The sequence below is a fragment of the Sorex araneus genome, chromosome 6 (genome assembly GCF_027595985.1).
Source record: "Sorex araneus isolate mSorAra2 chromosome 6, mSorAra2.pri, whole genome shotgun sequence".
In the NCBI taxonomy this organism is placed as follows: Eukaryota; Metazoa; Chordata; class Mammalia; order Eulipotyphla; family Soricidae; genus Sorex; species Sorex araneus.
The window spans coordinates 166,932,481-166,958,183 of record NC_073307.1 but is presented as its reverse complement, the minus strand read 5'-3'; the positions used below and the strand labels follow the sequence as shown (position 1 = coordinate 166,958,183).

Sequence of the window (25,703 nt, the reverse complement as noted above, 5' to 3'; positions counted from 1 at the left end):
ATGTTTATCCTCAAGTGGACATTTCAATTAAAATTCATTTGCAAAATTTCAGCATCCATTCTGAGTTAAAATCTCCCTTTTTGCATACCCTGGATTATTAAACTAAAGACTTTTTAACACGGCATATCAATCTATTGTGTATTTTGTGATAATAAGGTTTTAGAGTGCTCTAAATGTATGAAGACAAAGTTATGCAATCACATATACAAATTCATAAATATTGAATTAAGAGAATTACTGACGGTGGAGTCCAGTGCCTTCCCCACCCTTCTCTAATGCTCGGGCCTTGGGCTGGCGTTTCTCAGGAGGGCTCAGTCCTGGGCTTCCTGCACTTAAGCTGCAGAGACGAGCACTCTCCTCTGGTCACTTCCAGAAGCATCCAGGAGGACCCACCCTGGTCCCTGAGAGCCTCCTGAGTCAGCCCACGTGGTGAAGGATATAAGGGCAGGAGGGACCCGGGGACCAGCCCAGCAGCCGACCCTCAGCCTGCGGTCGGCATCTGGCCACACTGAGCCCCGGGACGTCCCTCTGGCCACACTCTGGAGACCCCGGGGACCCCACGGCCACAGACACTCCCGGGCTCCCCGAGCACCAGGAAGCCGCAGCCTCTGTCAGACACAGCTGAGGAGAAAAGTGGGTCCGAGCCGGAGCCTGGCAGGTCACGCCAAGCCAGACGAGGCTGAACCCTGCACTCCCCTTCTCCCGGGCTCGGCGGGGGGCCCCATCACCCACCTCCCCGGGCCCCTGCACTCTGGTCGACCCCCGAGACTCCCTCCTTGATTCTCCAGCCAGGCCCAGGGGAGCCCGAGGCCCGACCCCCGAGAAACGGTCACTGCTGACGGCCACGGGCGTGTCACTCAGCATCCAACCAGCTCGGACCTCGCTTCCTCCTTTGTCCACCCACAGCATCGGCCGTCCCGGGTGGGGGAGTGGCCCGAGTCCACCGAACGCGGATGGCCAGAAAGAGAGCCGCCGCGGGACTCTCCCTCGCTGCCCGGAGATTACACAGTCAGTAATGTTTTGTGATAATCCGTGTTTCATACTTGTGCGAGATGAGGAGCCCCAGGATCAGAATTGAAGGAGAGATTTCAGCCTGCAGGAGGAGAACGTATTCATAGGAGGAGTTGCAGGAGTTCCTCGGCTATTCTGATCGATTACTGTCTCCTACGAGTCTATGTATACATTCAGCCTGGGTGGTGCATTCGTGTCGTGGAAAGTACTGTCACTTACAGAATGATTAGCATCCAGTTTCCAAATCTCTCAGGAAAATCTAGTTGTACTGAGTTTGCAAACACAGGAGATTAAGCCTATAAAATGTGACTGTAAGTCTAGATGCATTTAAAGCAAGGCAGGTAATGGAAGGAGATGCTGAAAGAGAAAGAAATTTATATCGAAGTAAAACTGGTTTGACTTTGGGGCTAGAGCGATAGCACAGCGGGTAGGGTGTTTGCCTTGCGCACGGCCAACCCGGGTTCGATTCCCAGCATCCCATATGGTCCCCTGAGCACTGCCAGGAGTAATTCCTGAGTGCAGAGCCTGGAGTAACCCCTGTGCATTGCTGGGTGTGACCCTAAAAAGAAAAAAAAAAAACCAAAACTGGTTTGAGTTTGAAGGAAAGTTATAGGACAGAATCAATGTCAAGGGTCATATAGAAGGTTCAGGACAGTATTTGATGGAGAGAAACTTTGATCACACTATTACAAGATTTACTTCTTTATTTTATTTTCATAAAGTTGTTCACAATAATTTATTCCACTCAGTATTTCAACACTGATCTGACCACCATTATACCTCCCCACCACCATTATTTCCAATTTTTCCACTATCACCCAAGCCTGCCCCAAAGGCAGATGCTAGTTTATCTTGTACTACTTGTTACGAATAATCCACGAAAAAAAAATGCTCAAAAAGGGAGCTGGAGCGATAGCACAGTGGGTAGGGCGTTTGCCTTGCACGCGGTCAACCCGGGTTTGATTCCCAGCATCCCGTATGGTCCCCCAGCACCACCAGGAGTAATTCCTGAGTGCAGAGCCAGGAGTAAGCCCTGTGCATCGCCGGGTGTGACCCGAAAAGAAAAAAAAATGCTCAAAAAGGTTTCCTTATAGGAAAGTGTGTGAAAATTGCTACATCTCACCTAGGAGCCATTAAACCCCTGTGTATGACATCACTAACGTGTTGTTACAGGTTGAGACAAGGAGATTTTTAAATTGTGTCTTCAGAGTCGCTCTAATACTCTGGTTTGAAGAAGCCTTAGAGTCTCAATACACATCAGAAACCTAGGGACAAAGTTGAAGGACTCTTACAAAACTGGACACATAAAAGTGCAGGAACAGGGGCCGGAGCGATAGCACAGCGGGTAGGGCATTTGCCTTGCACGCAGCCGACCTGGGTTCGATTCCCAGCATCCCATATGGTCCCCCAAGCACTGCCAGGAGTAATTCCTGAGTGCAGAGCCAGGAGTAACCCCTGAGCATCGCTGGGTATGACCCAAAAAGCAAAAAAAAAAAAAAAAAGAAAAAAGTGCGGGAACAGAGTTGAACAAACACAAGACCGCTGCTGACGCTGCACGCCCTATCCCAGACTATCCCAGACGGCGGCGGCGCCTCTGGCGGCTAAGACCCACGCAAACACGCTGAGGACACTTTATTGTGAGCGAAACGAAACACTTATTTTTCTCTCTTCTTGTCACCTTCAGAATTTTTTTTCTCATTTGTTTTTGTTTGGGGGTCACACCCGGCGGCGGTGCTCAGGGAACCATATGGGATGCCGGGGATCGAAGTCATGTTGGCGGCACGCAAGGCCCTCGCCCCACCACCAACAGATCCCCCCAGCCCCCTGCCGTGTCTCTGATGCTCCACGGCACTGTCTCTTGCAGCAGTCCGGAGGGGCGGCACTTCCCGTCAATGAATTCACTGTTCCAGACTCCTCAGTCTATAGCGTCCCTGGGACAGAATTCTCGGGAGGAGGCAGGACCGTGGGCCGCCCGCAGACGCCTCACACGCGTAAGCCACATGTGCTCCGTGCCCGCCTCCCCGTCTATCAGTGCCGAGACCACGCGGGGGCCCTGGGGCAGCTGGAGGAGCCGTGTCCTGCGGCTCTGCTGGGGGGGGGGGGGACACACAGCTTTGCTGCTGCCCAGGGGAGGCTGGGACGGGGACGTGTGAAGCAAAGTTGAGTTAAAGGTACTTTTGTGTGCTTGTGGGTGTCGGAACCCCGGATGCCTGACACCGGCCAAGAACAGCTTCATAGCTACGTACCGCACGGTGATTCAACAATAAACAAATAAACAAATAAGAGGTATTTTTGTGATAAATGGTAACGCTGAACTAGCACCCACGGTAGCCAAGATCCCCTCAGCCCACTGAGTGATAACCAGTGTCGGGGCACGCCTCCCTCCCTCGCAGCTGGGGCGTCACAGCGGCATGCGGGGTCCCTTCTGTGACACGTGTGGGGCGTTCTCCTCGGGGCCAGCGGTCATTACCGTGCACCTGAGAGGGCCGTGTGTGCTTGTGTGTGTGCTGAAAACAGCCCTAGCAGCCCCACGAGCCGCCGTGAGTGGGGCGTGACGCACGCAGAGAGCGTGCCAGGAGGTCAGCGAGGCAGAGAACTCGGTAGAATTTTCACTGAGTTTCACTTTCCGGCATTTTCTCTTAGATCAAATGATATCCTCAAATACTAGGAATATCCGGCGAGGAGGACTTCAAGGAAGGGGACAGCCTGAGGCCCAGGGGGCAGGGACCAGCCCTCGGGCACCGCGGGAGAGGCACAGGACGTGGGGTCGGGGCAGGGTCCATCTGCCGGGGCCAGGAGGACCCTCACCCAGACCCCCCAGCCCCCGTGTCCCTGCTCTGCGGGGCCGTGGGTCGAGCCAGAGACGGGGGCAGCGACGGCCCATCCCAGACCCCAGAGGGCTGTCCCGCCCACAGGGCGAGGCTGGTCGCTGGCCCTCGGGCTCTGAGGCCTCTGAGAGGTGGGCAGGGGGCCTGGCCGGGGCCCCCTGGACAGCGTGAGAAATGTCCCCGAGAGGAATCGCGCCTTTACTGCGGCTCCCGGCACGCGGGCAGGGCTGACGGGGGCTTCTCCCCGGGGGGGCTGGGCAGGCGGAGTCTCCGCTCCGGGGGGGGCGTCCCCTCACGGGCCCCCTCAGTGCACGCCATCCACCTCCTGCTGCTCGCCTCGCTCCAGCCGGAGGACCTGGAAGGAAGGTCATGTGCAAGTGGGTCAGCGGGTCGGATCTAAGGGTCAGGACGGGAGGACACGGGGAGGGGGGAGGGGGGCATGAGGCGACACAGCAGGTGACACGCCTCATTTCCGGCATCTTCCACACCATCTGCACGTCCTGGGCACTGCGATGCCGCCCTGACTTCGGGCTCTGACAGGGAGGTGGGGGGAGGGTGGGACTGTCCACTGCCTGGCAGAGCTGGGAGTGTCTGACCAGGGTGGGGTGCTCAGGGCTGGACTGTCCCCTGCCTGGCAGAGCGGGGGTACCCGGCCGGGCTGGGGGGTGCCCCTCGCCGTATCTGCAGGCCCTGCAGGCAGGGTGGGGCTGGTCTCGGTGCAGAGAAAGGAGACGGGGAGGTCGGGGGATGAGGGTCGCCTGAGCCTCGTGTCCGAGCAGGGACCGTGTGCAGCGTGTCCAGCTGCTCTGCCCGTTCCCTCGGGCCCAGAACCAGCGGCCAGAGCAGCACCCGCTGAGCCCTGCCCCAATCTGTGTCACGTCCCCAGCAACAAGGCAAGAGGAAAGGAGGGCCAGTGTCCCCGGTCAGCGCGGCCGTAAGTGCTGGCGGAGTGACTGCCAAGTGCTTGAGTGACCCCGAGTGCAGGGTGACCACGAGCTGGACACAGGGAACGCGAGTGCTGGAATGACCACAGTGCTGGACGGGGTAACTGCAAGGACTAGATGGAGAGACCGCAAGTGCTGGATAGAGTGATTCCAAGGTGATGACTCTGAATGCCGAATGAGTGATCTTGGTGCTGGACAAAATGCCCAGAAGTGCTGGATGGAGTGACCGCTGGTGCTGGACTATGACCTGAGTGTCAGGTTAGTGACCGCGAATGCTGGACAGAGTAGTATAGGTAATGAACAAAGTAGTCGTGTGCTGGACAGACTGACCGTGAGTGCTGGGCATGTGGCCACAGAGTGCTGGGCAGTGACCACAAGCGCTGGGCAGCCGCCCCCAGCGCTGGCCTGTGCGCAGGCGCTCTCACCTGCTGCTCGATGCAGCGGGCCTGCCAGGGCCAGCCCGGGCGGTAGAGGAAGGGGCGCAGGTCGAAGCGGTGGTCATCGGGGCTGTAGCTCTCGGCGTGGTAGGCGGGGGTCAGCGTGGTCATCTTGTGCCTGTTGGCCGAGTACTTGCCGAAAAACCGCATCACTTTGTCGGCCACCTGCGGGGAGCCGCGGGCATCAGGGCCCGACCGCAGGCCCCCAGGGGGCTGTCGGGGCCCCGCGGGGCGCGGCCAGGGGAGCCCAGGAGGCCTGGGAAGGCACAGTGGCCGGCCACCGGGCTGCGCCTGACCACCGGCACAGACACGGAGGGTCCCTGCACGCCCGCGGCCGCCCCCCAGCAGCCCCACGGACCCCGCCCGCCCCTGGCGGCCACCCGCCCGGTACCTGGCGCGGGGAGCACGTGTCCCTCCACAGGGTGAGGAGTTTGCAGAACATGCTGTAGGGACCCGCCTTGGCCACCTTCCTGAGCCTCCCGAACACCGACAGCTCCTCGTACGTCATGCCCATGTCCTCCTGCGGACAGCGGCACGCGGCCACGCTCGGTGACTGGGCTTAGTACGCTGGGCAGGGGCGTGGGCGTGGGCGGGGCCGCCGGTAGTGGGCGGGGCCATGGGTGATGGGCGGGATCATATGGACTGGGAGGGGCTACGGGACATTGGCGTTGTTGGGAGTGGGTGGGGCCATGAGGAGTGGGTGGGGCTATAAAGCATGGGCGGGGCATAGGCGGGGCCATAGGCGGGGCCACGGGGCATGGGCGGGGCCATGGGGAGTGGGCAGGGCTACAGCGAAGTGCATGGAACCAGGCGTCTGGGTTGGGGCAATGAGCTGCCCCCCACTAAGGGCGCACCCCTGTCTGTGGCCCCCCCAAATCTGGGTGCTCTGCTTGTCACTATTTTTTAATTTTGGTTTTTTTGAGTGCTGGTGGGGTATCTCCCCTACACACTATAAAGGCCCTTATTTTCTCCAGGTTTTCTTTAAGGGGGTGGGGGACACATCTGGCCGTGCTCAGGGATCATTCCTGGCGGGGCTGGAGGCGCCCTGCGAGGTGTCGGGATCACACCACGGTCTGCTGCTTGTAGCCGGTGCCTCAGCCTGTACTACCTCCCCACCCGGGCACTCAGTGCTCTTTCCCATTCTCTTAGGCACCGCGGTTTGTAAAACTTACCGGCTAGGTTCCCTGCACCACGCCCTGCACCGCGGCCCCGGGGGCCCACAGCCCACCCACCAGCACTGCCGCAGAGCTCCCGACTGAAAACCAGATCTCAGTTTGCGTGGAAAACAAGAGTCTGCAAAGCCACTGAGTTAAGATCTCAAGTGGGGGGCTGGAGCGACAGCACGGCGGGGAGGGGGCTTGCCCTGAGCCCTGCCAACCCGGGTTCCATCCCGGCCAGGGGTGATCCCCGAGTGCAGAGCCAGGAATATTCCCCAGAGCACCACCAGGTAGAGCCCAAGAACCAAAACAAAGTCAAAGCCAGGGTCCGTGTCAGGCCCAGGGGAAGAAAAGGATGCCCTTGCGGCCAAACCCGCCTGGAAACCTGAGGGGCCCAGGAAGGCTACAGCGATGCCGGAAAGGAACCCACGGGAGGACCCATGCCCCATTCGGGGCTGCAGACAGCACAGACGTGCAGACGGAAGGGCCAAGTCCAGACAGACCCGCCCCCCGTGGGGAGGCGAGACCCCCTGCGGCCAGCGACCACGACCACCTGGACACCCTCTGCAGGAGGACGGAGTTGCAGCCCACCCAGGAGCCAACCCCAGGACCCAGACAGAGGACACAGGAGCACACCTCTGTGGCTCAAGGACGTGGTGGGAGGGGGGCTGGTGCCCTGAGCTCCCGGGGTCACGGCCACGGCGCCCAAGAGCGCCTCAGACACCGTCCACGGCGCCCGGGATGCTGCAGCTGCCCCGCCCGGCCACCGAGGGCCTGCAGGGCGCAGCCAGCGGGCCCCACGCCCAGAGGGGCTGGATCTGTACGCCAGAAATGGGCGCGCTGGCGCTGAGGCCAGCTGCCAGGCCCAGAGGGGGCACCGGGCACCCGGGCACCACTCCTCGGGGTGGGGAGGCGGGTCCAGGCGCAGGGACAGGGATCACGGCCAAGACCCAGCCCACGTTACCTCATCCGTCTGGGACACCTGCCCGTTGGCCAAGGGCTCCAGCTCTGCCGTGGCCGGAGCGGCCAGGATCCTGCGGCCAAGATACGGGGTCGGTCAGGACGGTGGCGAACGTGCCACAGCTCCGAGGGCAGCGCCCCGCACTGGCCGTTCCGCACAGGCCGGCCCCCACCACTGACCCAGGTGCGCAGGCAGCGTCCAGCCCAGGTGTGGAGGGCGCGTGCCTCGCATGCGGCCAGCACAGGCTCAATCCTGGCATCGCGTGTGGCCCCCGAGCACCGCCGGGAGAGGTTCCCTGAGGAGGAAGCCCTGAGCACTGTCGGGAGAGGTTCCCTGAGGAGGCAGCCCCGAGCACTGCCGGGAGAGGTTCCCTGAGAAGGAAGCCCTGAGCACCGCCGGGAGAGGCTCCCTGAGAAGGAAGCCCTGAGCACTGTCGGGAGAGGCTCCCTGAGGAGGCAGCCCTGAGCACTGTCGGGAGAGGTTCCCTGAGGAGGCAGCCCCGAGCACCGCCGGGAGAGGTTCCCTGAGGAGGAAGCCCCGAGCACTGCCGGGAGAGGTTCCCTGAGGAGGCAGCCCCGAGCACTGCCGGGAGAGGTTCCCTGAGGAGGAAGCCCCGAGCACTGCCGGGAGAGGTTCCCTGAGGAGGAGGAGGAAGCCCCGAGCACCGCCGGGAGAGTTCCCTGAGGAGGAGGAGGAAGCCCTGAGCACTGCCGGGAGAGGTTCCCTGAGCACTGTCGGGAGAGGTTCCCTGAGGAGAAAGCCCCGAGCACTGCCGGGAGAGGCTCCCTGAGCACCGCCGGGTGTGCCCCTCTCCCCCACAATAGCAGCGTCTCCTGGCCCTGCCCTGTGGGACGGGAAGGAGGCCCGGCCAGGGCCCGGCGGCAGGTTGCCTCCCCCAGGAGTCGGGGCCTGAGAGAGGGTGGACGAGGCCGGGCCTGCGGGGGTGCGGCAGGGCCGGGCGGGCGCCCTCACCTGTGCAGGGCGGGCAGCGGGAACCGCTCGGCGCAGAAGCGCATGAAGGTCCGCAGGTCCGTCTTGCTGATGCCGCCGATGGGGTTGATGTCGGCGCTGGAGCAGTCGTACTTGGTCAGGTAGCCCAGGAGACTGCGGGGACAGGGGGACACGCGGTTTCCGGGCCGCAGATCCAAGTGGCCGCAGACTCCCTGAGAGGGACACCCGCCCCGGCCCTGAGCACTCGACTCCCCGGGGCAGCCAGGAACCAGGCCCTGCCGAGGGGCACAGGGATGTCTGGGGGGCCGTGGCAGGAGGGCCCCACCCAGGAGGGCCCTGGGTCAGGACAGACGGGGGTCGCGGGGTCCTCAGGCAGGGAGAGGCCATGCAAGGCGAGGCCACGCCAGCGGTGTGCCACAGTGTGGACAGAGCCTGAACCCCAGCCACACTGGTCAGCACCAGCACCCGGAGACCCCCAGCGTCTCAAGATACCCGTCTCTAGCTACAGGGGGCATGGTCCTGAAGGCTGCGGGACCCCAACGGGCACCACAGAGACCTGAGAAGAGGGAAAGGGGCCAGATGGTCAGCACAAGGACACGGGGGGACAGACGGACGGAAACTGGCTGGTGAGGTGAACAAACACTGACTGGTGTGTGAGTAAATGGACAGATGGGTGAGTGGGTGGTGGGTGGTTGAATGGGTGGTAGATGAGGGTGGATAGATGGATGGATGGGTGGATGGTGGGTGGATGGATGGATGGATGGATGGTGGGTGGATGGATGGATGGATGGATGGATGAGTGGATGGATGGGTGGGTGGATGGATGGATGGATGGGTGGATGGATGAATGGATGGGTGGATGGGTGGATGGGTGGATTGGTGGATGGGTAGATGGATGGGTGGATGGGTAGATGGATGGATGGGTGGGTGGATGGATGGATGGGTGGATGGATGGGTGGTGGGTGGATGGATGGGTGGTGGGTGGATGGATGGATGGATGGATGGATGGATGGATGGATGGATGGATGGATACCGGATGAATGGTGGTGTGGGATAAACAGGTGAATGAACGGTGGGTGGATGATGGACAGAGGTGGTAACAGGTTAGACAGAAGCACAGCTGGGTAGAGTGATATGAGATGACAGAGGACTGCATAACAATTACAGAATTTTAAACCTAGCCAAGAAGCAGCTTAGAACAGTGCAGAGAAGCTCCGCCTGGAGCAGGGGCTCAGGCAGGTAATGGAAACGAGGCTGGTAAAGGGGTCCCTGCAGCTCCCTACGGGGGTCTGGCAAACACGGGAGACACCCCGAATTGTCCCTTAATAAGGAGCCATGTGAGAAAGAGAACTTCCAGCCTAGATCAAGACTGAACTGCCTGGTCTGGAGGCGGAAGCCGCTAGGGAGGAAGTGAGGGGGGGTGGAGAGGGGGAGTCAGAGAAGGAAGGACGATGAAGCGGGGCCGAGCGGACACCGTCCTCCTGCCGGTCACAGGAAATGCAGGAACCGGACAGCACAGGAGGCAAATGCCACAACGGGGTGTAGGGAACAGCCAACCGCTTCTCACCAACACCAGACAGAGAACAGGGGGCCTGCTTCCTCCAGGGTACACCCGCAGGGATCAGGGCTACACCCGCAGGGATCAGGGCTACACCGCAGGTCAGGCCACACCCCAGGTCAGGCTACACCCCAGGTCAGGCTACACCCACGGGTCAGGCTACACCCATAGGGATCAGGGCTGCGCCCGTAGGTCAGGCTACACCTGCAGATCAGGCTACACCTACAGGGATCAGAGCTACACCCCAGGTCAGGCCACACCCCAGGTCAGGCTACACCCAGGGGTCAGGCTACACCCCAGGTCAGGCTACACCCACGGGTCAGGCTACACCCATAGGGATCAGGGCTGCGCCCATAGGTCAGGCTACACCTGCAGATCAGGCTACACCTACAGGGATCAGAGCTACACCCCAGGTCAGGCCACACCCCAGGTCAGGCTACACCCCAGGTCAGGCTACACCCCTGGTCAGGCTACACCCCAGGTCAGGCTACACCCCTGGTCAGGCTACACCCCAGGTCAGGCTACACCCCTGGTCAGGCCACACCCCAGGTCAGGCTACACCCACGGGTCAGGCTACACCCCAGGTCAGGCTACACCCCGGGTCAGGCTACACCCACGGGTCAGGCTACACCCCAGGTCAGGCCACACCCCAGGTCAAGCTACACCCCAGGTCAGGCTACACCCACGGGTCAGGCTACACCCCAGGTCAGGCCACACCCCAGGTCAGGCTACACCCCTGGTCAGGCTACACCCCAGGTCAGGCTACACCCACGGGTCAGGCCACACCCATAGGGATCAGGGCTGCGCCCGTAGGTCAGGCTACACCTGCAGATCAGGCTACACCTACAGGGTTCAGAGCTATACCGTCAGGTCAGGCTACACCCATGGGTCAGGCTACACCCATGGGTCAGGCTACACCCCAGGTCAGGCTACACCCACAAGTCGGGCTACACACGCAGGGATAGGGCTACACCCGCAGTCAGGCTACACCCGCAGGGATCAGGGCCACACCCACAGGTCGGGCTACACCCGCAGGGCTCAGGGCCACACCCGCAGTCCCAGCTGCACCTGCTGGCCGGCCGCACGCACCTCTCGTCCACGTTGGCGGAGCCCAGCACGAGCAGGCCGCCCGGCAGACCCCGCGCCCAGAGGCTCAGCTGAGCAAAGAGGTAGGCGACGACCATCCGGACCCGGGCCTGGACGACAGGGGCAGGGTCACCCTGAGCGGTCGGGAGCAGGGGGCAGCGCTGGGGGCAGGCGCCCCCCTCACCCCGCACGGCTCCGCAGGACCCTCTGGCACGGGCCCGCAGAGAGGCCCTTCCCGCGCCCAGGGACGCGAGCAGGTCGGGGGCCCGCGGCCGCTCCCAGACTGTCCCCAGGAGCCCAGCAGCGGCCACTGGCCCAGAAGGGCCCAGCAAGGGGCCGCAGGACTGCAAGGCCAGCCAGGGGGACATGCCTGGCCTCGGCTGTCCTGGAGGGCTCAGAGGCTGAACTGGAGCAGCCCGAGACAGACACACACTCACACCCACGCACTCACACCTCCTCACACGCACACACACACATGCACACAACACATGCACACACCCACGCACACACGTTCACACTCATGCACACACATGCTCACACACATGCACACACACGCTCACATCCATGTGTACACACACCCATGTGCACACACACATGGTCACACACAGGCACACACACACATGCTCACACCCGAGCACATGTGCGCACAACACACACCTGCACGCCTCAGATCCTCCCCCACACACTCACCTGCGCACTCATGGCAACCACACGGTCACACTCAGATCACACATGTGCACAGCACTGACTCCCCCCTCTCACACTCCTGCATGCACGCACACACACACACACACACACACACCTCGGCCACAGCTCACACACACACACACACACACACACTCTCAGAGCGTTGGACGCTCTCACCTTGGACGCTCTCAGCCCCCGCGAGCCCCTCTGCCCCTTCAACACATATGGCCACAGGCAAACATGCCCACACACATGCAGCCGTCACTGGGAAACTGTGAACAGGGCAGGGGGCTTGCCGCCCCGGACACTGCACCCCCGGCCATGCACCCCAGCCCTGGCGCCCTGGACGCCCCCGTGGGGCCGCACCTGTACGTTCTGCAGAGCCAGGTTTTCCCTGCTGCTGCCCCCCAGAACCGAGAACTTGGGGTGTGTCCCCGTCACCAGGCTGAAGATGCCCACGATGGCCTTCACGGCTGGCTCGATGCTGAGGCCCACGTGGTGGCTGCAAGAGGGGGCCGCGGTGAGTGAGCAGGACCCCCCCCCCCCCCGACCCCGCGCCCAGCCCAGGGGCCCGAGCCAGCCCGGCCCTGCGCCCTGCACCCACCCTGGCACTGGGGGTGCCGATGCCGGGGGGGGGGGGGGGCGCTCGGGGGTTTCTCGCGCTGACCAGGCTCCCTCGGGGCAAGTCCCCCGAGCCAGAGCCGCCCCGCCTGTCCCACACGGGGGGGGCGGAGCCAGCTGGCCCCTCCCACTCAGACTGGGCAGCCCCCGGCCCTGCCCACGCACCTCCCGATCTGCTGGGCCAGCTCGGCCGCCCGCGCACGCGTCTCCTCGGACGAGTTCTCGCTGGCCATGTAGCAGGTGGTCAGCAGGCGGCCGCACAGCTCCCGGGGGTCCCGCGGGGTGTAGTCCGTCTGGCTCACGAGGGCGCGGACGTCGGACAGCACGTCCTGGTCTGGAAGCCACGAGTCAGGGGGCAGCGGCCGCCTGCAGAGCCAGAGCCTCTCGCCGCCCCCCGCGGCCCCTCCCTGCCCCGCACCCACCGCACAGCCGGCTCCGTGCTGCAGGGGTGCAGCCTCGGCGGGAAGGGCCAGGCGCGGGCTCCGAACTGGACCACGGAGCCGCCTACGCAGGCGCCCGCAGGTGACCCGATGCCCCTCGGTCACCTCGACCCTGCACCCGTCCTGCCCCCAACCCCAACCCGCTCTCACTCGCCCCCTCCCCCGCCTGCAGCCCGCACCCCCCCTTCCAGACAGACGCCACCTACTTCCGCTGCGCACGGCCTCGCAGACCTGGTGGCACATGGAGTAGACGAGGCAGGCAGTGGCCGCGCTGTCCAGCCCCCCGCTCAGGGGCAGGAAGAACCCCGCCTGGAAGGCAGCACAGGGGTGAGGGGGGCAGAACCTCAGCCCGGACCCCGCCACAGGTCCCCAGCCTGAGGATCCCCTACCCACAGGCCCCACCCCATGTCTGAAGCTCCCCTGCCCGCAGACGGAGCTGCTGCAGCGATGCCCCCGGCACTGACCAGGGGGCCGCCCGCAGTGCCCAGAGGCAGCGGCCGAGGCTGGACCCCCACAGTACGTCAGGAACATGGGGTCCGACTCAGTCACCGGCCAGCATCCCGCTGGACCCCACAGGCAGAGCCGGACACTGGGCGCCCTCTGGCCCCGTGTTAGAGCCGGACTCTGGGAGCCCTCCCGCCCCGTGTTAGAGCCGGACGCTGGGAGCCCTCCGGCCCCGTGTTAGAGCCGGACGCTGGGCGCCCTCCGGCCCCGTGTTAGAGCCGGACGCTGGGCGCCCTCCGGCCCCGTGTTAGAGCCGGACGCTGGGCGCCCTCCGGCCCCCTGTTAGAGCTGGACACTGGGCGCCCTCCAGCCCGGGCAGGAGCAAGGCCCAGCAGGCAGAGTGCAGAGGTGACGCCGCCAAGCAGGCAGGACGGCTCAGTGGCCAGTGCGGGCACACGGCAGGCCTGAGAATACATGCCTCTGGCCTGCCTGTCCCCCACCCTGCCCGACCCGCAGGGACACCCCTCGGCCCTCCCGCCCCCTGCTCAGAGCACCCGGCCCCCACCGGGGACAGCGCAGGAGCGCAGTCCTGGCCCTCGCCGTGGCCGCTGCCCCGCTGCTGTCCAACTCGGGACGGAGCCTCCACTTCACCGTGACGGTGGAGATGCCAGCCCCCACGAGACCAGGGAAGCAAAACTCCCAGAACTCCACAAAACTGCAAATCAACGAGAAGTTGGTAGCAACCCCCAAAATGGTTGTTTTTCCCAAATCTGTGTCTCTCCTGTGATTCTCGGGTCTACAAAACCTAAGAGCTGATGGTATGACTAGTGCAACGTGGGGGGTGGGAGTGGGGGTCCCAGAGCCGCCCACGAGCCCAGTACTGCTGCCTGGACCCCCGCCCCAGAGGGCCATCTCTACCGCACTCCAGCCAGGCATGGGTGACACTACACCCGCGTGTGCGACCCTCGGCTGGGAGCGCGCAATCAGGGCCGTGGAGGTGGGTCAGTGGTTAGCGCACCTTGCACGGGTGAGACCAGGTGTGCAGCCTGAAACTGGCTCCAGGAAGTGCCGGGCCCTCGGGGAAACACACAACCCCCGGCCACGGCGACCATAGCCCAGGGAAGGGCGGGAGGAAGCAACTCGCTGACCGTCCACGCCGGGGCAGGGCGAGAATCTTACCTGCCGGCTGCGCCGCAGGAAGTCCCAGAGCCAGCACGCGGGGCCCAGGCTGGGGGGCAGAGCGGGGGTCAGGGGCCCTGCTGGCCAGGCACCTCACGGGGCGGGTGGCTGGGGGGAAACTGAGCCCGCACCTGATCTCCTCGCCCACGCCGTGGTACTGCCACTCCAGGGGCTCCGACAGCGGCACCAGCAGGTCGTCGTGGCTCGAGAGGGCGAAGTCCACCTTCACCCGCGGGTACGGGCTTGCCCTGCTGGCCTGTGCGGGCGGGGGGGGGGGGGCAGGGCTCAGGGCGCTGTGAGGCCTCAGGGGGGTGGGTGGGCTCAGGGCGCTGTGAGGCCTGGGGGTGGGCTCAGGGCGCTGTGAGGCCTGGGGGGGGCTCAGGGCGCTGTGAGGCCTGGGGGGGGGCTCAGGGCGCTGTGAGGCCTGGGGGGCACTCAGGGCGCTGTGAGGCCTCAGGGGGGTGGGCGGGGGCTCAGGGCGCTGTGAGGCCTGGGGGGGGCTCAGGGCGCTGTGAGGCCAGGGGGGCGCTCAGGGCGCTGTGAGGCCTCAGGGGGGTGGGGGGGCTCAGGGCGCTGTGAGGCCTGGGGCGGGGGGGCTCAGGGCGCTGTGAGGCCTCAGGGGGGTGGGGGGGCTCAGGGCGCTGTGAGCCTCGGAGCAGCCGAGCGGGCTCTGCGAACCCCACGCCCCCAGCAAAGCCCTGCAGCCCCCCACGTACCCCAGTGAAGCTCTGGGGGCCCCACACACCCCAGAGGCGGCCCTGCAGGCCCCAGGCTGCCAGGGTCCGAGATGAGACTTTGAACAAGGGGAGCACCCGGAGACCCCAGCACGCTGCACCCCGAGTGGGACCCCGTGACCCCAGCACGCTGCACCCCGAGGGGGACCCCGTGACCCCAGCACGCTGCACCCCGCGTGGGGCCACGGCCCACCCTCTGGCTAAGGCCACTGGGAACGGCCCCCAGCCCCGGCAGTGCCTGGAGACCCCCCAAGCCCAGCCCCAAACACCAGGGCACCCCCGTGCCACCCCTGGTTCCCGAGGCAGGAGCAGGCCCCAGGCATGGCCCCGGGGGACGGAGCCCGACGCCCAGGCGGGGCAGGGGCGCCCCTGGGACACTGGGTGCGGGACGGCGCGGAGGCTGGGCCCGTGTGCGGAAAGGCCCAGGACAGACAGATGGCGGGGGCGCGAGGCCTCGGGGCTGGGGACGGGGGAGGCGAGGGGCGGCGGGGGCCGGGCTGCGGGTGCAGCGTCCCAGGAACACGCGAGGACCCTCCGCCTCGCCCCCCGCACGCCCGAGACTCCCACAGCCCGGGGTCTCCCGGACTGACCGCCAGGCCCCGGGACGAGATCTCGGCCCGGTAGCTCCTGACGTCCTCCAGGTCCAGCGTGGCCGTGAGCACCTCCTGCAGCGACAGGGACGGCGGGAGAGGCGGGTCACACCCCCGACTCTCAGCCCTCCCGGGACCGCTGGGCTGGGCACTTGCAGGGCACCACCGCGTGCTGGGTGTCTCATAGCTCTCATCAGCCTACACACACACACACACACTCACTCACACACACACACTCACACACACTCACACACTCATTCACACACTCACTCTCTCACACTCACACACACACTCACACTCACACACATTCACCTATACTCACACTCACACTCACATACACTCACACCCACACACTCAACACACACTCAACACACACACAAACACATTCAATCATACACCACACACACTCACACTCACTCACACTACACACACTACACACACAACACACACACCACACACATGCACACCACATACACTTTTACACACTCACACATAAGCACACCACACACAATCATGCACATACTCCCACTCACACTCTCACACCACACACTCACACATACACTCTCATACACACTCACACACATCATACTCACATACCACACACATACACACTGCACACACAAGCCACACACACCACATACACACTCACACATACCACATATACACTGTACACACCACACACACACCACATACACACATACACACACCCGTCTGCCTCTGACTGTGACTACAGGGTGAGACGGCGGGCGCTACTGCAGCCGCCCTGTGCCCACGAGGAAAGCTACCCTCAGAGGGAAGGGAGCACCGCGGGAGAGCACTGGAGAGACGGTGAGCGGGGAGGCGGCGCCCTAGTGCGGCCCTGGCCTGCCGGGCTGCCCTTGTCACGGGGGTGACCCCGTGACCCCGCCCTGCCCTGCACCAGCCGGGCCTGAGGGCAGCGCCCCAGCGGGAGCCGGGACTCCTCTCCGAGCAGAGCAGGTTCAGGGACGCGGCTCACGCACACGCGGGGCGGGGAGCAGCCGTGCCCGGGGCGCGGGAGAGGGCGGGGGGTGCCTACCACGTCGTCCAGGGAGAACTGGGCGCCCTGCGCACACACGCGGCCGTTGATGGCGACCAGCGCGCAGCCGTCGTAGTAGAGCCGGTCCCCGTCACAGCCCTTCTGGTTGGCCAGCAGGTAGATGCCCCCGTTCTGGAGGGGGGAGGGGGCCGGGATGGGCTCCGGGAGGGGACTCAGCCAGCCACCACCGGCTGGACTCCCAGGGCCCACTCTGACACCCACCCCTCCCCCACTCGCCCCTCCCCCACACGCCCTTCCCCCACTCGCCCCTCCCCACACGCCCTTCCCCATACTTGCCCTTCCCCCACTCGCCCCTCCCCCACTCACCCCCCATACCCGCCCCTCCCCCACTCGCCCCTACCCATACTCGCCCCTCCCCCACTCGCCCCTCCCCACGCCCACCTCCCCCATGCCCACATCCCCCCACGCCCACCCCTCCCCACGCCCACCTCCCCCCACGCCCACCTTGGCGGTGGCGGCCGTCACCAGCTCCACCCTGGCGTGGGCCTTGCGCAGCACGTGGTGGCTGCCCGAGGCGTTGGTGAAGATCTCCACGCCGTCCAGACCCATGTCCACATGCGGGCTGCGGTCAAGAGGCCAACTGAGCCCCTGAGTCCCCTGGGCCCCGGGATGGAGACCCCAGGGCTCAGGCGGGCCGACCTCCCACTGGCCCCGGGCGGGCGGCTGACCTGTGCGGCGTCCACAGCTCCTCGCAGACCTCGCTCCCGATGCAGGAGTCGCGGGTGGCCAGCACGGCGTCTCCGAAGGGCACCGTCTCCTGCGCCGGGCAACGGGGCCGAGACGTGGGGCCCAGCCCAGGCCCCCGCGTCATGCACACACTCCAGAAGGGGCCGCCTGGGGCCCTGCCCGGACCCTGCTGCCTGCACGAGGACCCCCTGGCCGGGGCCCGGCGCTGACCGGACACCCAGCTGTCACCGAGGACCTCGACCGCGCCCTCGGCCGCCGGGGCAGTTCCCTGTCCATGGTCAGTGCTGGCCCCACCGGCCGTGTCCACTGCAACTGTGGTCTCTGTTGGGGTCAGTCACCAGCGCCCGCCGGGCCCCTCACGGTCAGCCATCACCCCGGGCCGGGACACAGCGCTGCTGGGCTGGGGGCCGCGGCCCTGCCCGTTCCCGACGCCCCCTTCACGCTTCAGTGCTCCCTCGTCTGTGTTCCCCTTTTCCTTGCGCTGCTGGCTCCAACACTCGAGTCCCTCTGTCCCGGAAGGGTCCTGGGTGCCCGCAGCCCCTCCGGGAGGTGACTCTGCACGGGGCGTCCCCGGACACTCACCTGCTGGGTCACGGCCTGGATCATGCGCGGGAGGAAGTACTCCTCTGTCTGCCTGGGGGCACCGCACGGGCGGGAGCAGGGGTCAGCGGAGCCCAAGCAGGCGCCAGACCACGCCCCTCGCGCCCCAACCCCTCCCGGGTCCCTGTGCGGTGCCTGGGCTCTGTTCTCCGGACCCCTGTCCCGACTGGGGCGTGCCCCCGGGGCCCAGGAAGCGTGGACAAGCCCCTCTCTGCACGCACAGGGCTCGGAAGGGACCCTCGGCACCCTGGGCCACACACGCAGGCCACAGCGGCCACACCACCGTGTCCCCACGAGTCAGAACTCAGTAACTCCCGGGCATGGGAGCGGCAACTCACTGCCAGGCTCGGGGCCCTGGCCCAAGCCCGTAACTATCACCATCATTCACCCACGAACACGGCTTCCAGGCTGCCGGCAAGGCGCTCAGCCACGGGCCAGCACTGCGACACTCCAGCACAGCACCCAGCCCCGGGGCCAACACTCCAGCACGGCGCCCAGCCCCGGGCCGGCACGCTGCCAGGTATGGCTCCCCTAAGGCCGCATCACCCAGCCTTTCGAGGCCTGGCCTGTGTCTTCTGCCCCAGATTCCTCTGGGGTCCCGAGCCCACAAGGTGTTCCCGGTCTGTCTTCCAGACTCTCGCCGCGCCTTTCCCTCGGGAGGCCGACCCCTTCCAGAACACCAGCGGCGGGTGCTGTCCAAGGCCAGACCTCAGCTTTGTTTCTGCCGGGGCACGAGGGTGCCGCCCCCTCCCCACGGGCCAAGCCCAGGCCGTCCCACCCGCACACGGCCACGCGGTCACATGGTCACAGGAGCTGCCCCAAAGCCCAGACTGCGGGCGGGAAACAGCACAGGGCTCCGCCTCCAGCACTCGGGGTGACGCCCCCTCGGCCAGCAAGCCAGTGCTCACTGCACATGGGTCAGCCCCTGCACTGCACGGTCCCCTGAGCACTGTGTGGAGCCAAGAGCATCCCCGGGTAGGGCCAAAAATAGAAATAAAAAAAAAAAAGGGGCCGGAGCGATAGCACAGTGGGTAGGGCGTTTGCCTTGCACACGGCCGACCCGGGTTCGATCCCCGGCATCCCATATGGTCCCCCAAGCACCGCCAGGAGTAATTCCTGAGTGCAGAGCCAGGAGTAACCCCTGAGCATCGCTGGGTGTGACCCAAAAAGCAAAAAACAAAAACAAAAACAAAAAAATCAACTGCTCACCAATGTGCTGCTAGAGGTTCTCTGCAGGCAGGGCGGCCCCGGAGCGGGATGAGCCAGAGCAAGGCTGAGAGAGCCGATTCCCAGCTGAGGACCCCTCCCCACCCCCTTGCAGGGTCACCGGGCAAAGCCACCGCGTTTCTGCCACTATGAACAGACGCATGCACCAGAAGGGGCTCCCACCCACCCTCCACCCACCCCACAGCCACAGCCCACCGCCCTAACGCAGGGCGGCCCCCGGCCCTGCCACCGGGCTCTGCCCAGCTCTCCGAGCCAGGCGGGAATCAGGAACGTGAGTAACTCACTCCAGGAAACCACAGGTGGGGACGTACCGCCTATCCCAGGGGCAGAACAAGTCTGACCGGGCTGTGGGAACAGAAACCGGGAGGACCAAGAAGGTGAAGTGAAAGTCAGCGCGAGGCCTGACGCTGACTGTACCAACAAGCGTTCAATGGAACCGCGTGTTAGATAGAAAACATCCTCCCGAGCAACGCGGCAAGTAACAAACGGGTAAGAACCTTGTGTGAACTGTGGGGGACGCTGACACTTCCGGCAGCAGCCAGGTCGATCCACATGCGGAAGAAACCTGGCTGCCTCTCAAACTTTCAGGTAACACCTCTTCCTTGGCAAAACTCCGCAATAAAAGCAGCATCAGCTCGGCCAAGCTCCACCTCCAATACACAGGGAAACGCCCCCTCGGTCAGGCCCCGCCTCCAGCACTCAGGGCCACATCCCCTTGGCCAGGCTCCGCCTCCAGCACTCACGGAAACGCCCCTTAGCCAGGCCCCGCCTCCAGAACTCAGGGCAACACCCCCTCACCCAGGCTCCGCCTCCAGCACTCAGGGAAACGCCCCCTCAGCAAGGCCCCGCCTCCAGAACTCAGGGAAACGCCCCCTCGGCCAGGCCCCACCTCCAATATGCAGGGAACGCCCACTAGGCCTGGCCCCGCCTCCAGCACTCAGGGCAATACCCCCTCATCTAGGCTCCGCCTACAGCACTCAGGGCAACGCCCCCTCGTCCAGGCTCTGCCTCCAGCACTCAGAGAAACGCCCCCTCGACCAGGCTCCGCCTACAGCACTCAGGGCAACGCCCCCTCGTCCAGGCTCCGCCTCCAGCACTCAGAGAAACGCCCCCTCGACCAGGCTCCGCCTCCAGCACTCAGGGCAACACCCCCTCATCCAGGCTCCGCCTACAGCACTCAGGGAAACGCCCCCTCACCCAGGCTCCACCTCCAGCACGCAGAGCGACGCCCCTCCCCTTTCATAGCCAAGCTTCACCTCCCGGCTACAGGAGAGTACTCCACCCTGCATGGTCTGGCTCTGCCCCCGCACACAGCGGCACGCCTCCCGGCCACAATCCACCTCCAGTGCCCACAACAACACCTACCCATGGGCATCCTGGAAGCCCTGAGGCACAGGACTCCGCACTTAGAAACCCCATGACCATGCAGAGCCCTTGAGCTCCGTGACCACAGGGCAGGGCTGGGCCACGCCCCCGTGCCTCAGCGGACCCGGCCCCGGGACGCGGGACTCACCTGCTCCGGGACCAGGGGGTGAACCAGCGCAGCTCCCGGTAGTTGCCCTCGTTGGCCAGGGCCATCTTGGGTCTGATGAGCAGGATCTTCCTACAAGCGGAAACGGGGCTCCTGAGACCACCAGGTGCCGGGCCAGCCCCCCACCCGGGCCCGGGTCTGCACCACCCCCTGATGTGCGGGCGCCCCTAGCCACAGCCCCTCGTACCTACAGGGGCAGGGCCCGTGAGGCTGAGCCACGCAGACAGGCACCCCCTCACTAAGGCCCTGGGGCTTCCAGAAGCCCCCCAGGGACTCGGGCGCCAGGGGCCAGGCGGGTCCCTCTGCGCCCCCGGCCACCTACCTGTTGAGAAATATCACCCTGCAGTTGTAGCGGACGTTCCGGTGCATGACGGGCCTGCAGAGAGAGGCGTCCTGGGCCCCGCCCACACTGGGCACTCCCCATGGCTCGGGTCCCTGTGCCACCCGCCTTCTTCCACTGACCCCTGCAGCTAACCACAGGCCTGCCATCCCCACCCCTGCGCCAACTCCACCAGTGCCGCCCCCATGACACCTCCCGGCCTACGTAGGCCCCCCCCTCCCCACACCCACATCACACCCACGTCCCCCGAGACCGTGCATGGAGAGGAACCATACACGCCTGCCGCTCTGGGTCCCCAAACACCTACACTGGACCTCACGGACCCTCCCCGCACCGTGGAAGCACGCAGGAGGCAGCCAGCCCAGGCCCGGGTCAGCGAGGACAGCGGCCCGCACTGTCCACCCACAGAGGGTGCTCACATATCGGGGAATTGGGGAGCTGCTTAAGACAGAAACTCTTAAGGAGCTGCCCCCCCGTGAGACGGAAGCACAGGCGTCCCCGGAACAGCCCGCCCCACCACACACACACACACACACACACACACACACACACACACACACATCCACGCGGGGCGCTGGGCCCGCCCTGTCCCGCACAGGTGGCACTCACATCCCCACGTCACAGATGATGTCCTGCGTGACCGGGGCCTCCAGAAGGGCCGCGAGGACCTGAAAGGAGTGCAGGAGGGTGTCCGACTCGTAGTAATGGTCCCAGCACCCGTAGCCGCTGCGGAGGGAAGGGCGGGAGGGCTGAGGCAGGAGCGGCCAGGGGGCTCGCCCCAGCAGTGTGATGCCCCGCGGGCGCGGGTGAGCCACCTGCAAGGCGAGTCCCCTGCCCACCGTGCCCTCTCTCTGGCCGGGGGCTTGAGAGGCTCCTGGGGGCCCCACTGAGGTGCCAAGGTCAGAACCGCGGCTGGAAACGAAGAAAGATCAGCCCTCACCTCTGATCTTCATTGCAAGCTACTGCGCATTTCCTTTCACACCAAAAAGATTTGGGTGTTTGGGGCTTGGTTTTCCTTTTGGGCTTTTGTTTTGTTTTGTTTTGTTTTTGCTTTTTGGGTCACACCCGGCGATGCACAGGAGTCAATCCTGGCTCATGTGTTCAGGAATTATCCCTGGCGGTGCTCAAGGGACCATATGGGATGCTGGGATTCAAACCCGGGTCGGCCGCGTGCAAGGCAAACGCCCTCCCCGCTGTGCTATCGCTCCAGCCCCTCCTTTTGGGCTTTTGGGTCACACCTGGTGGTGCTCGGGACTTGCTCCTGGCTCTGCACACAGGGGCCCTGGCAAGCTCAGGAACTGTGTGTGGCGCTGCGGGTCACACCCAGGCCGGCGCGGGCAAGTGCCCCACCCACTGTGCTACTGCTCAGGCCACTGGTTTTTGTTTGGGGGGCCACACCCATGATGCTCAGGGCCACTCCTGGCTCTGTGCTCGGGATCACGCCAGACACGCTCAGGGGCCCCTGTGAAGTCCGGAGATCAAACCCGGGTGGGCTGCAAGACAAACAAGGATCTGTGAACGGGACCTTGTCTGGGGAAAGGGTCTGCACGGGGCTAGTGAAGGGTCTTGGACAGGAGAGAGGGGAGGCGTGAGGGGCAGACTGGGACCCCAGACTAGGGGAGGGGGAAGGCGGGAGGAGCAGACAGGGCCTCATCCGTTCCCCCTTACTCCTCCCTGTCACACACACACCCAGGGGACTGTATCTGTCCTCACCATATTTCAGTTTTGGCCCAGGCCTGGACCAACGCGAATCCTGACCCAGGTTCACTCCTTGGCAGCCCATATGGCCCCCCAAGAGCACCAGGGCTGAGCCCTGAGCACAGAGCCCGGAGTCGGCCCTGAGCATCACCAGGAGGGGTCCAAGAACAAAAGATAAGTAAATGCAGGCAGCCAGGGGAGGACCCCCGGGCCCTCGCTCTCAGAGGTGGGGGCGGGACCCCTGCCCAGCACACACCGGAAGTCTCTTGTGCTCAGTGGAGAAGCTTGGTTCCTTCCTGCCTCAGTTTCCCCTCTGGATACGTGCAGAGAGGCCAGCTCCGATTCCCGCCTGACTATGATCCACCACTGGCCACCCGTGATACCCTCTGACGGGCCCTGCGACGGGGGAGGCGGGGAGCGCAGTGGCGGGAGATAGACTGGGACAGAGGGAGGGGTGAGTGAGGGCCGAGCCCGTGCCTGGACACTATGATGAGGGGCGGGCAGGACCCAGGCCCACCGCAGGCCGCCGGAGGAGGAAGACAGAACACCCCGCAGTTCCGGAACAGAGAGCACTGGGCAGAGGGCAGAGGGCACTCCCCGGCCCTGGGCAGCCTGAAGCCCACACCCTGACGTCAGGGGCAGCAGTCTGGCCTGAGAAGTCGGGGCTCGACGCCGAGAAATCAGCCCCTCGGAGAGGGTGGGCTGGAGGGCGAGCGGGGCCGTGCGTGCACAGAGGGCAGAGCCCTGGGTCGGTGGGAACGGAACGCCCAGGAGTTCGGGGGCTGCCGAGACCAGAGCCAGGGGCGCTCCGCGGGGGCTATTTCTGATAAGGGGCAAGAAGCCAGTGGACGAATCGCTTTTCTGGGTCTCCCCTGGCGGCACCCAGAGGGCTGGGCGTGACCCTTTCGGGCCAAACTGGACACGGCAGAGCTGGGAGGGGGCACAGGGGCCCGTCAGCCCCCGTCTCTGGCACCCCAGGGGTCTCGGGACCCCGGCCTCGTGCCTGGCACTAATCAGGCTCCTCTGGCTTCTGGATTTCGGGGGGGGGCTGTGTCCACCGAGGCTGGCGCCTCGGCCCCCTCCCCGCACACCCACCACACACACCCCCGTGGGGGCTCTATCCTTACCATATTTCCAGCTCTGGTCCAAGCCTGTACCTTGCCCCTCTCTGTTTGGCGATTTCAATACCTGTGTGAGGGGAGAAAGAGGCGCCGGCTCAGCCCTGCACGGGCAAGCGGAAGCGTGTTCAAGACCACGAGCCCGAGCCAGGACTGATCCCTGAGTGCAACGCCAAGACTAAGCCCTAAGCACCGCCAGGTGTGGCCCCCAAACCAACAAACAAATCAGCCATCAAGGGCCACCCGCAACCCCGCTTCCGTCTGTGGGAGGAGAAGGAGGGCCGGGGGGTGCCCCGCGCACAGGGCCAGGAGCGCGTGGTTCCCCTCCGGTGGTCCCAGGAGGCAGAGGCGCCACCTGGGGAGGCGCCACCCCATCCGCCCTGATGCCGTCCAGCAGCTCAGCCTGGGCGGAGGGAGCAGCAGGCGGGATCCCTGCGCCCACCCCTCACCAGCACGGGGTTAGCTCTGCAGCTGGCAGGAGGGAAGGACAGAAGGACGCGGGTTCCTGAGCGATTAAAAGGACGAAGGTCAGACACGGGGCTGGTCTCTTGGCAGGAGTCTGACTCTGGCTGGGAGGCCACCTTGGAGGCCACCTCCGGGGCCAGGAACAGCCCTGGGGACCTCCTCTGGGGGTCAGGACCAGCCTTGGGGACCTCCTCTGGGCTTAGGACCACCCCACGGGACCACCTCTGGGGTTCAGGGCGGCCTCTGAGGGTCACACCCGCAGCAGTCCCACCCTAGTGCAAACTAGCCAGTGTCTGCTACTCCAGCGGCCACCCAGCGGCCACCCAACGGCAGAGCTGGGCAGCAGCAGAGGCCACTCCGCCTCCGGACAGGCGGGGCAGCTCCCCAGGTTGCCCCGGCCCTCACCCCGCCCCCTCGGCCGGAACAGTGTCCCTGGCAACGCACGCGCCCACGCCCACGCCGCCGGGCACTAGGCACTCACGGGGGCGTGGACACTCGCAGGATCTTATCTGTCCCCACACCCTGGGCTACAGGTTTCTCCGGGGCCAGGCTGGGCGGGCGTGTGTCACCCGCCCAGCCGAGCCCGGCCCGAGCGGGGTCCGCGCCGCTGTCCCTCCCCGCGCGCACCCGCCGACCCCAGACTCACTCTTTAAAATCCTCTGCAAATTGCCCTCGAAGTCCAGTGCCCACTGGTTGAGCGCGCAAGTGGCCACGGTCACCTTCCGGCCCATCCTGGCCGCGGGGCGGGGGCGGAGGGCGGCAGCGGGCGGCGGGCGGCGGGCGGTGGGCACCGGGGTCCCAGCGAGGCGGGCAGCGGGCAGCGGGGCACCGGGGTCCCAGCGAGGCGGGCAGCCGCGGGCCGCACCTTCCCGGTCGCCCCGCCCCGCCGGCCGAGAGGGGCCGCCGATTGGCCCCGCAGAGCCGCGCCCTCGGGCCCCGCCCCGAGGCCCCGCCCCCTCCGGGATGGCCCCGCCCCGGCCGCCGGTGCGCCTGCGCACGAGCGCCCGGAGCCTCCGGGTTCTGCACACGGCCGCTGCTCTTTGCCCGCGCCGCGGCGTCCTTGAGCCGACCGGGCGGGGCGGGGCCAGGTATCCCGGCGGCCTGCAGCAGCCGAGGTAGCGCGCGCTGTCCCGGGCTGCTGCAAGTCGGCCTTCCTCTTGCAACACCGGAGACAACGTTTCCAGTTTGCGGTCGGGCGCGGAGACAAAGTTTCCAGTTTGCAATTGGGCGCTCGGGGCTAAGATCCGACTCTTCCGTCCATCAACCGGCAGATGCGCCCGCAGGGCAGCGCGGGCTGGGGCAAAGTCCCTGCTGGGCCGCTGTCGCGTATC

The 25,703-nt window shown here is 65.2% G+C and overlaps 1 protein-coding gene across 2 annotated transcripts; it reads right to left on the bottom strand.

Annotated features, from left to right (window-relative positions):
* Nucleotides 1-1,704: 1,704 nt before the first annotated feature.
* NADSYN1 (NAD synthetase 1) lies at nucleotides 1,705-25,236 on the bottom strand. Of its 2 annotated transcripts, XM_055143987.1 has the most exons (21): nucleotides 25,019-25,236; nucleotides 23,917-23,977; nucleotides 21,701-21,817; nucleotides 21,074-21,127; nucleotides 20,734-20,823; nucleotides 17,976-18,027; nucleotides 17,375-17,463; nucleotides 17,151-17,268; nucleotides 16,686-16,817; nucleotides 15,629-15,703; nucleotides 14,436-14,560; nucleotides 14,305-14,353; nucleotides 12,888-12,990; nucleotides 12,407-12,575; nucleotides 11,987-12,122; nucleotides 10,937-11,043; nucleotides 8,311-8,442; nucleotides 7,342-7,411; nucleotides 5,612-5,740; nucleotides 5,209-5,385; nucleotides 1,705-4,194 (listed from the first exon to the last, which is right to left on the bottom strand). In XM_055143987.1, exons 1-21 carry the CDS (start codon nucleotides 25,101-25,103, stop codon nucleotides 4,144-4,146), a joined length of 2,121 nt encoding a protein of 706 aa, XP_054999962.1. In that variant the 5' UTR covers nucleotides 25,104-25,236; the 3' UTR covers nucleotides 1,705-4,143. The 2 variants fall into 2 exon arrangements, with proteins under 2 accessions (XP_054999962.1, XP_054999963.1); XM_055143988.1 differs by lacking the exon at nucleotides 21,074-21,127.
* Between the last annotated feature and the right edge of the window lie 467 nt (nucleotides 25,237-25,703).

Coding starts and splice junctions, on each gene's coding strand:
- NADSYN1 (XM_055143987.1), bottom strand. CDS start 25,103: ATGGGCCGGAAGGTGACCGTGGCCACTTGCGCGCTCAACCAGTGGGCA. Junction 17,269..17,374: donor GAGCTGTGGACGCCGCACAG/GTCAGCCGCCCG, acceptor TCTTGACCGCAG/CCCGCATGTGGACATGGGTC. Junction 14,354..14,435: donor GGCGTGGGCGAGGAGATCAG/GTGCGGGCTCAG, acceptor TCTGCCCCCCAG/CCTGGGCCCCGCGTGCTGGC.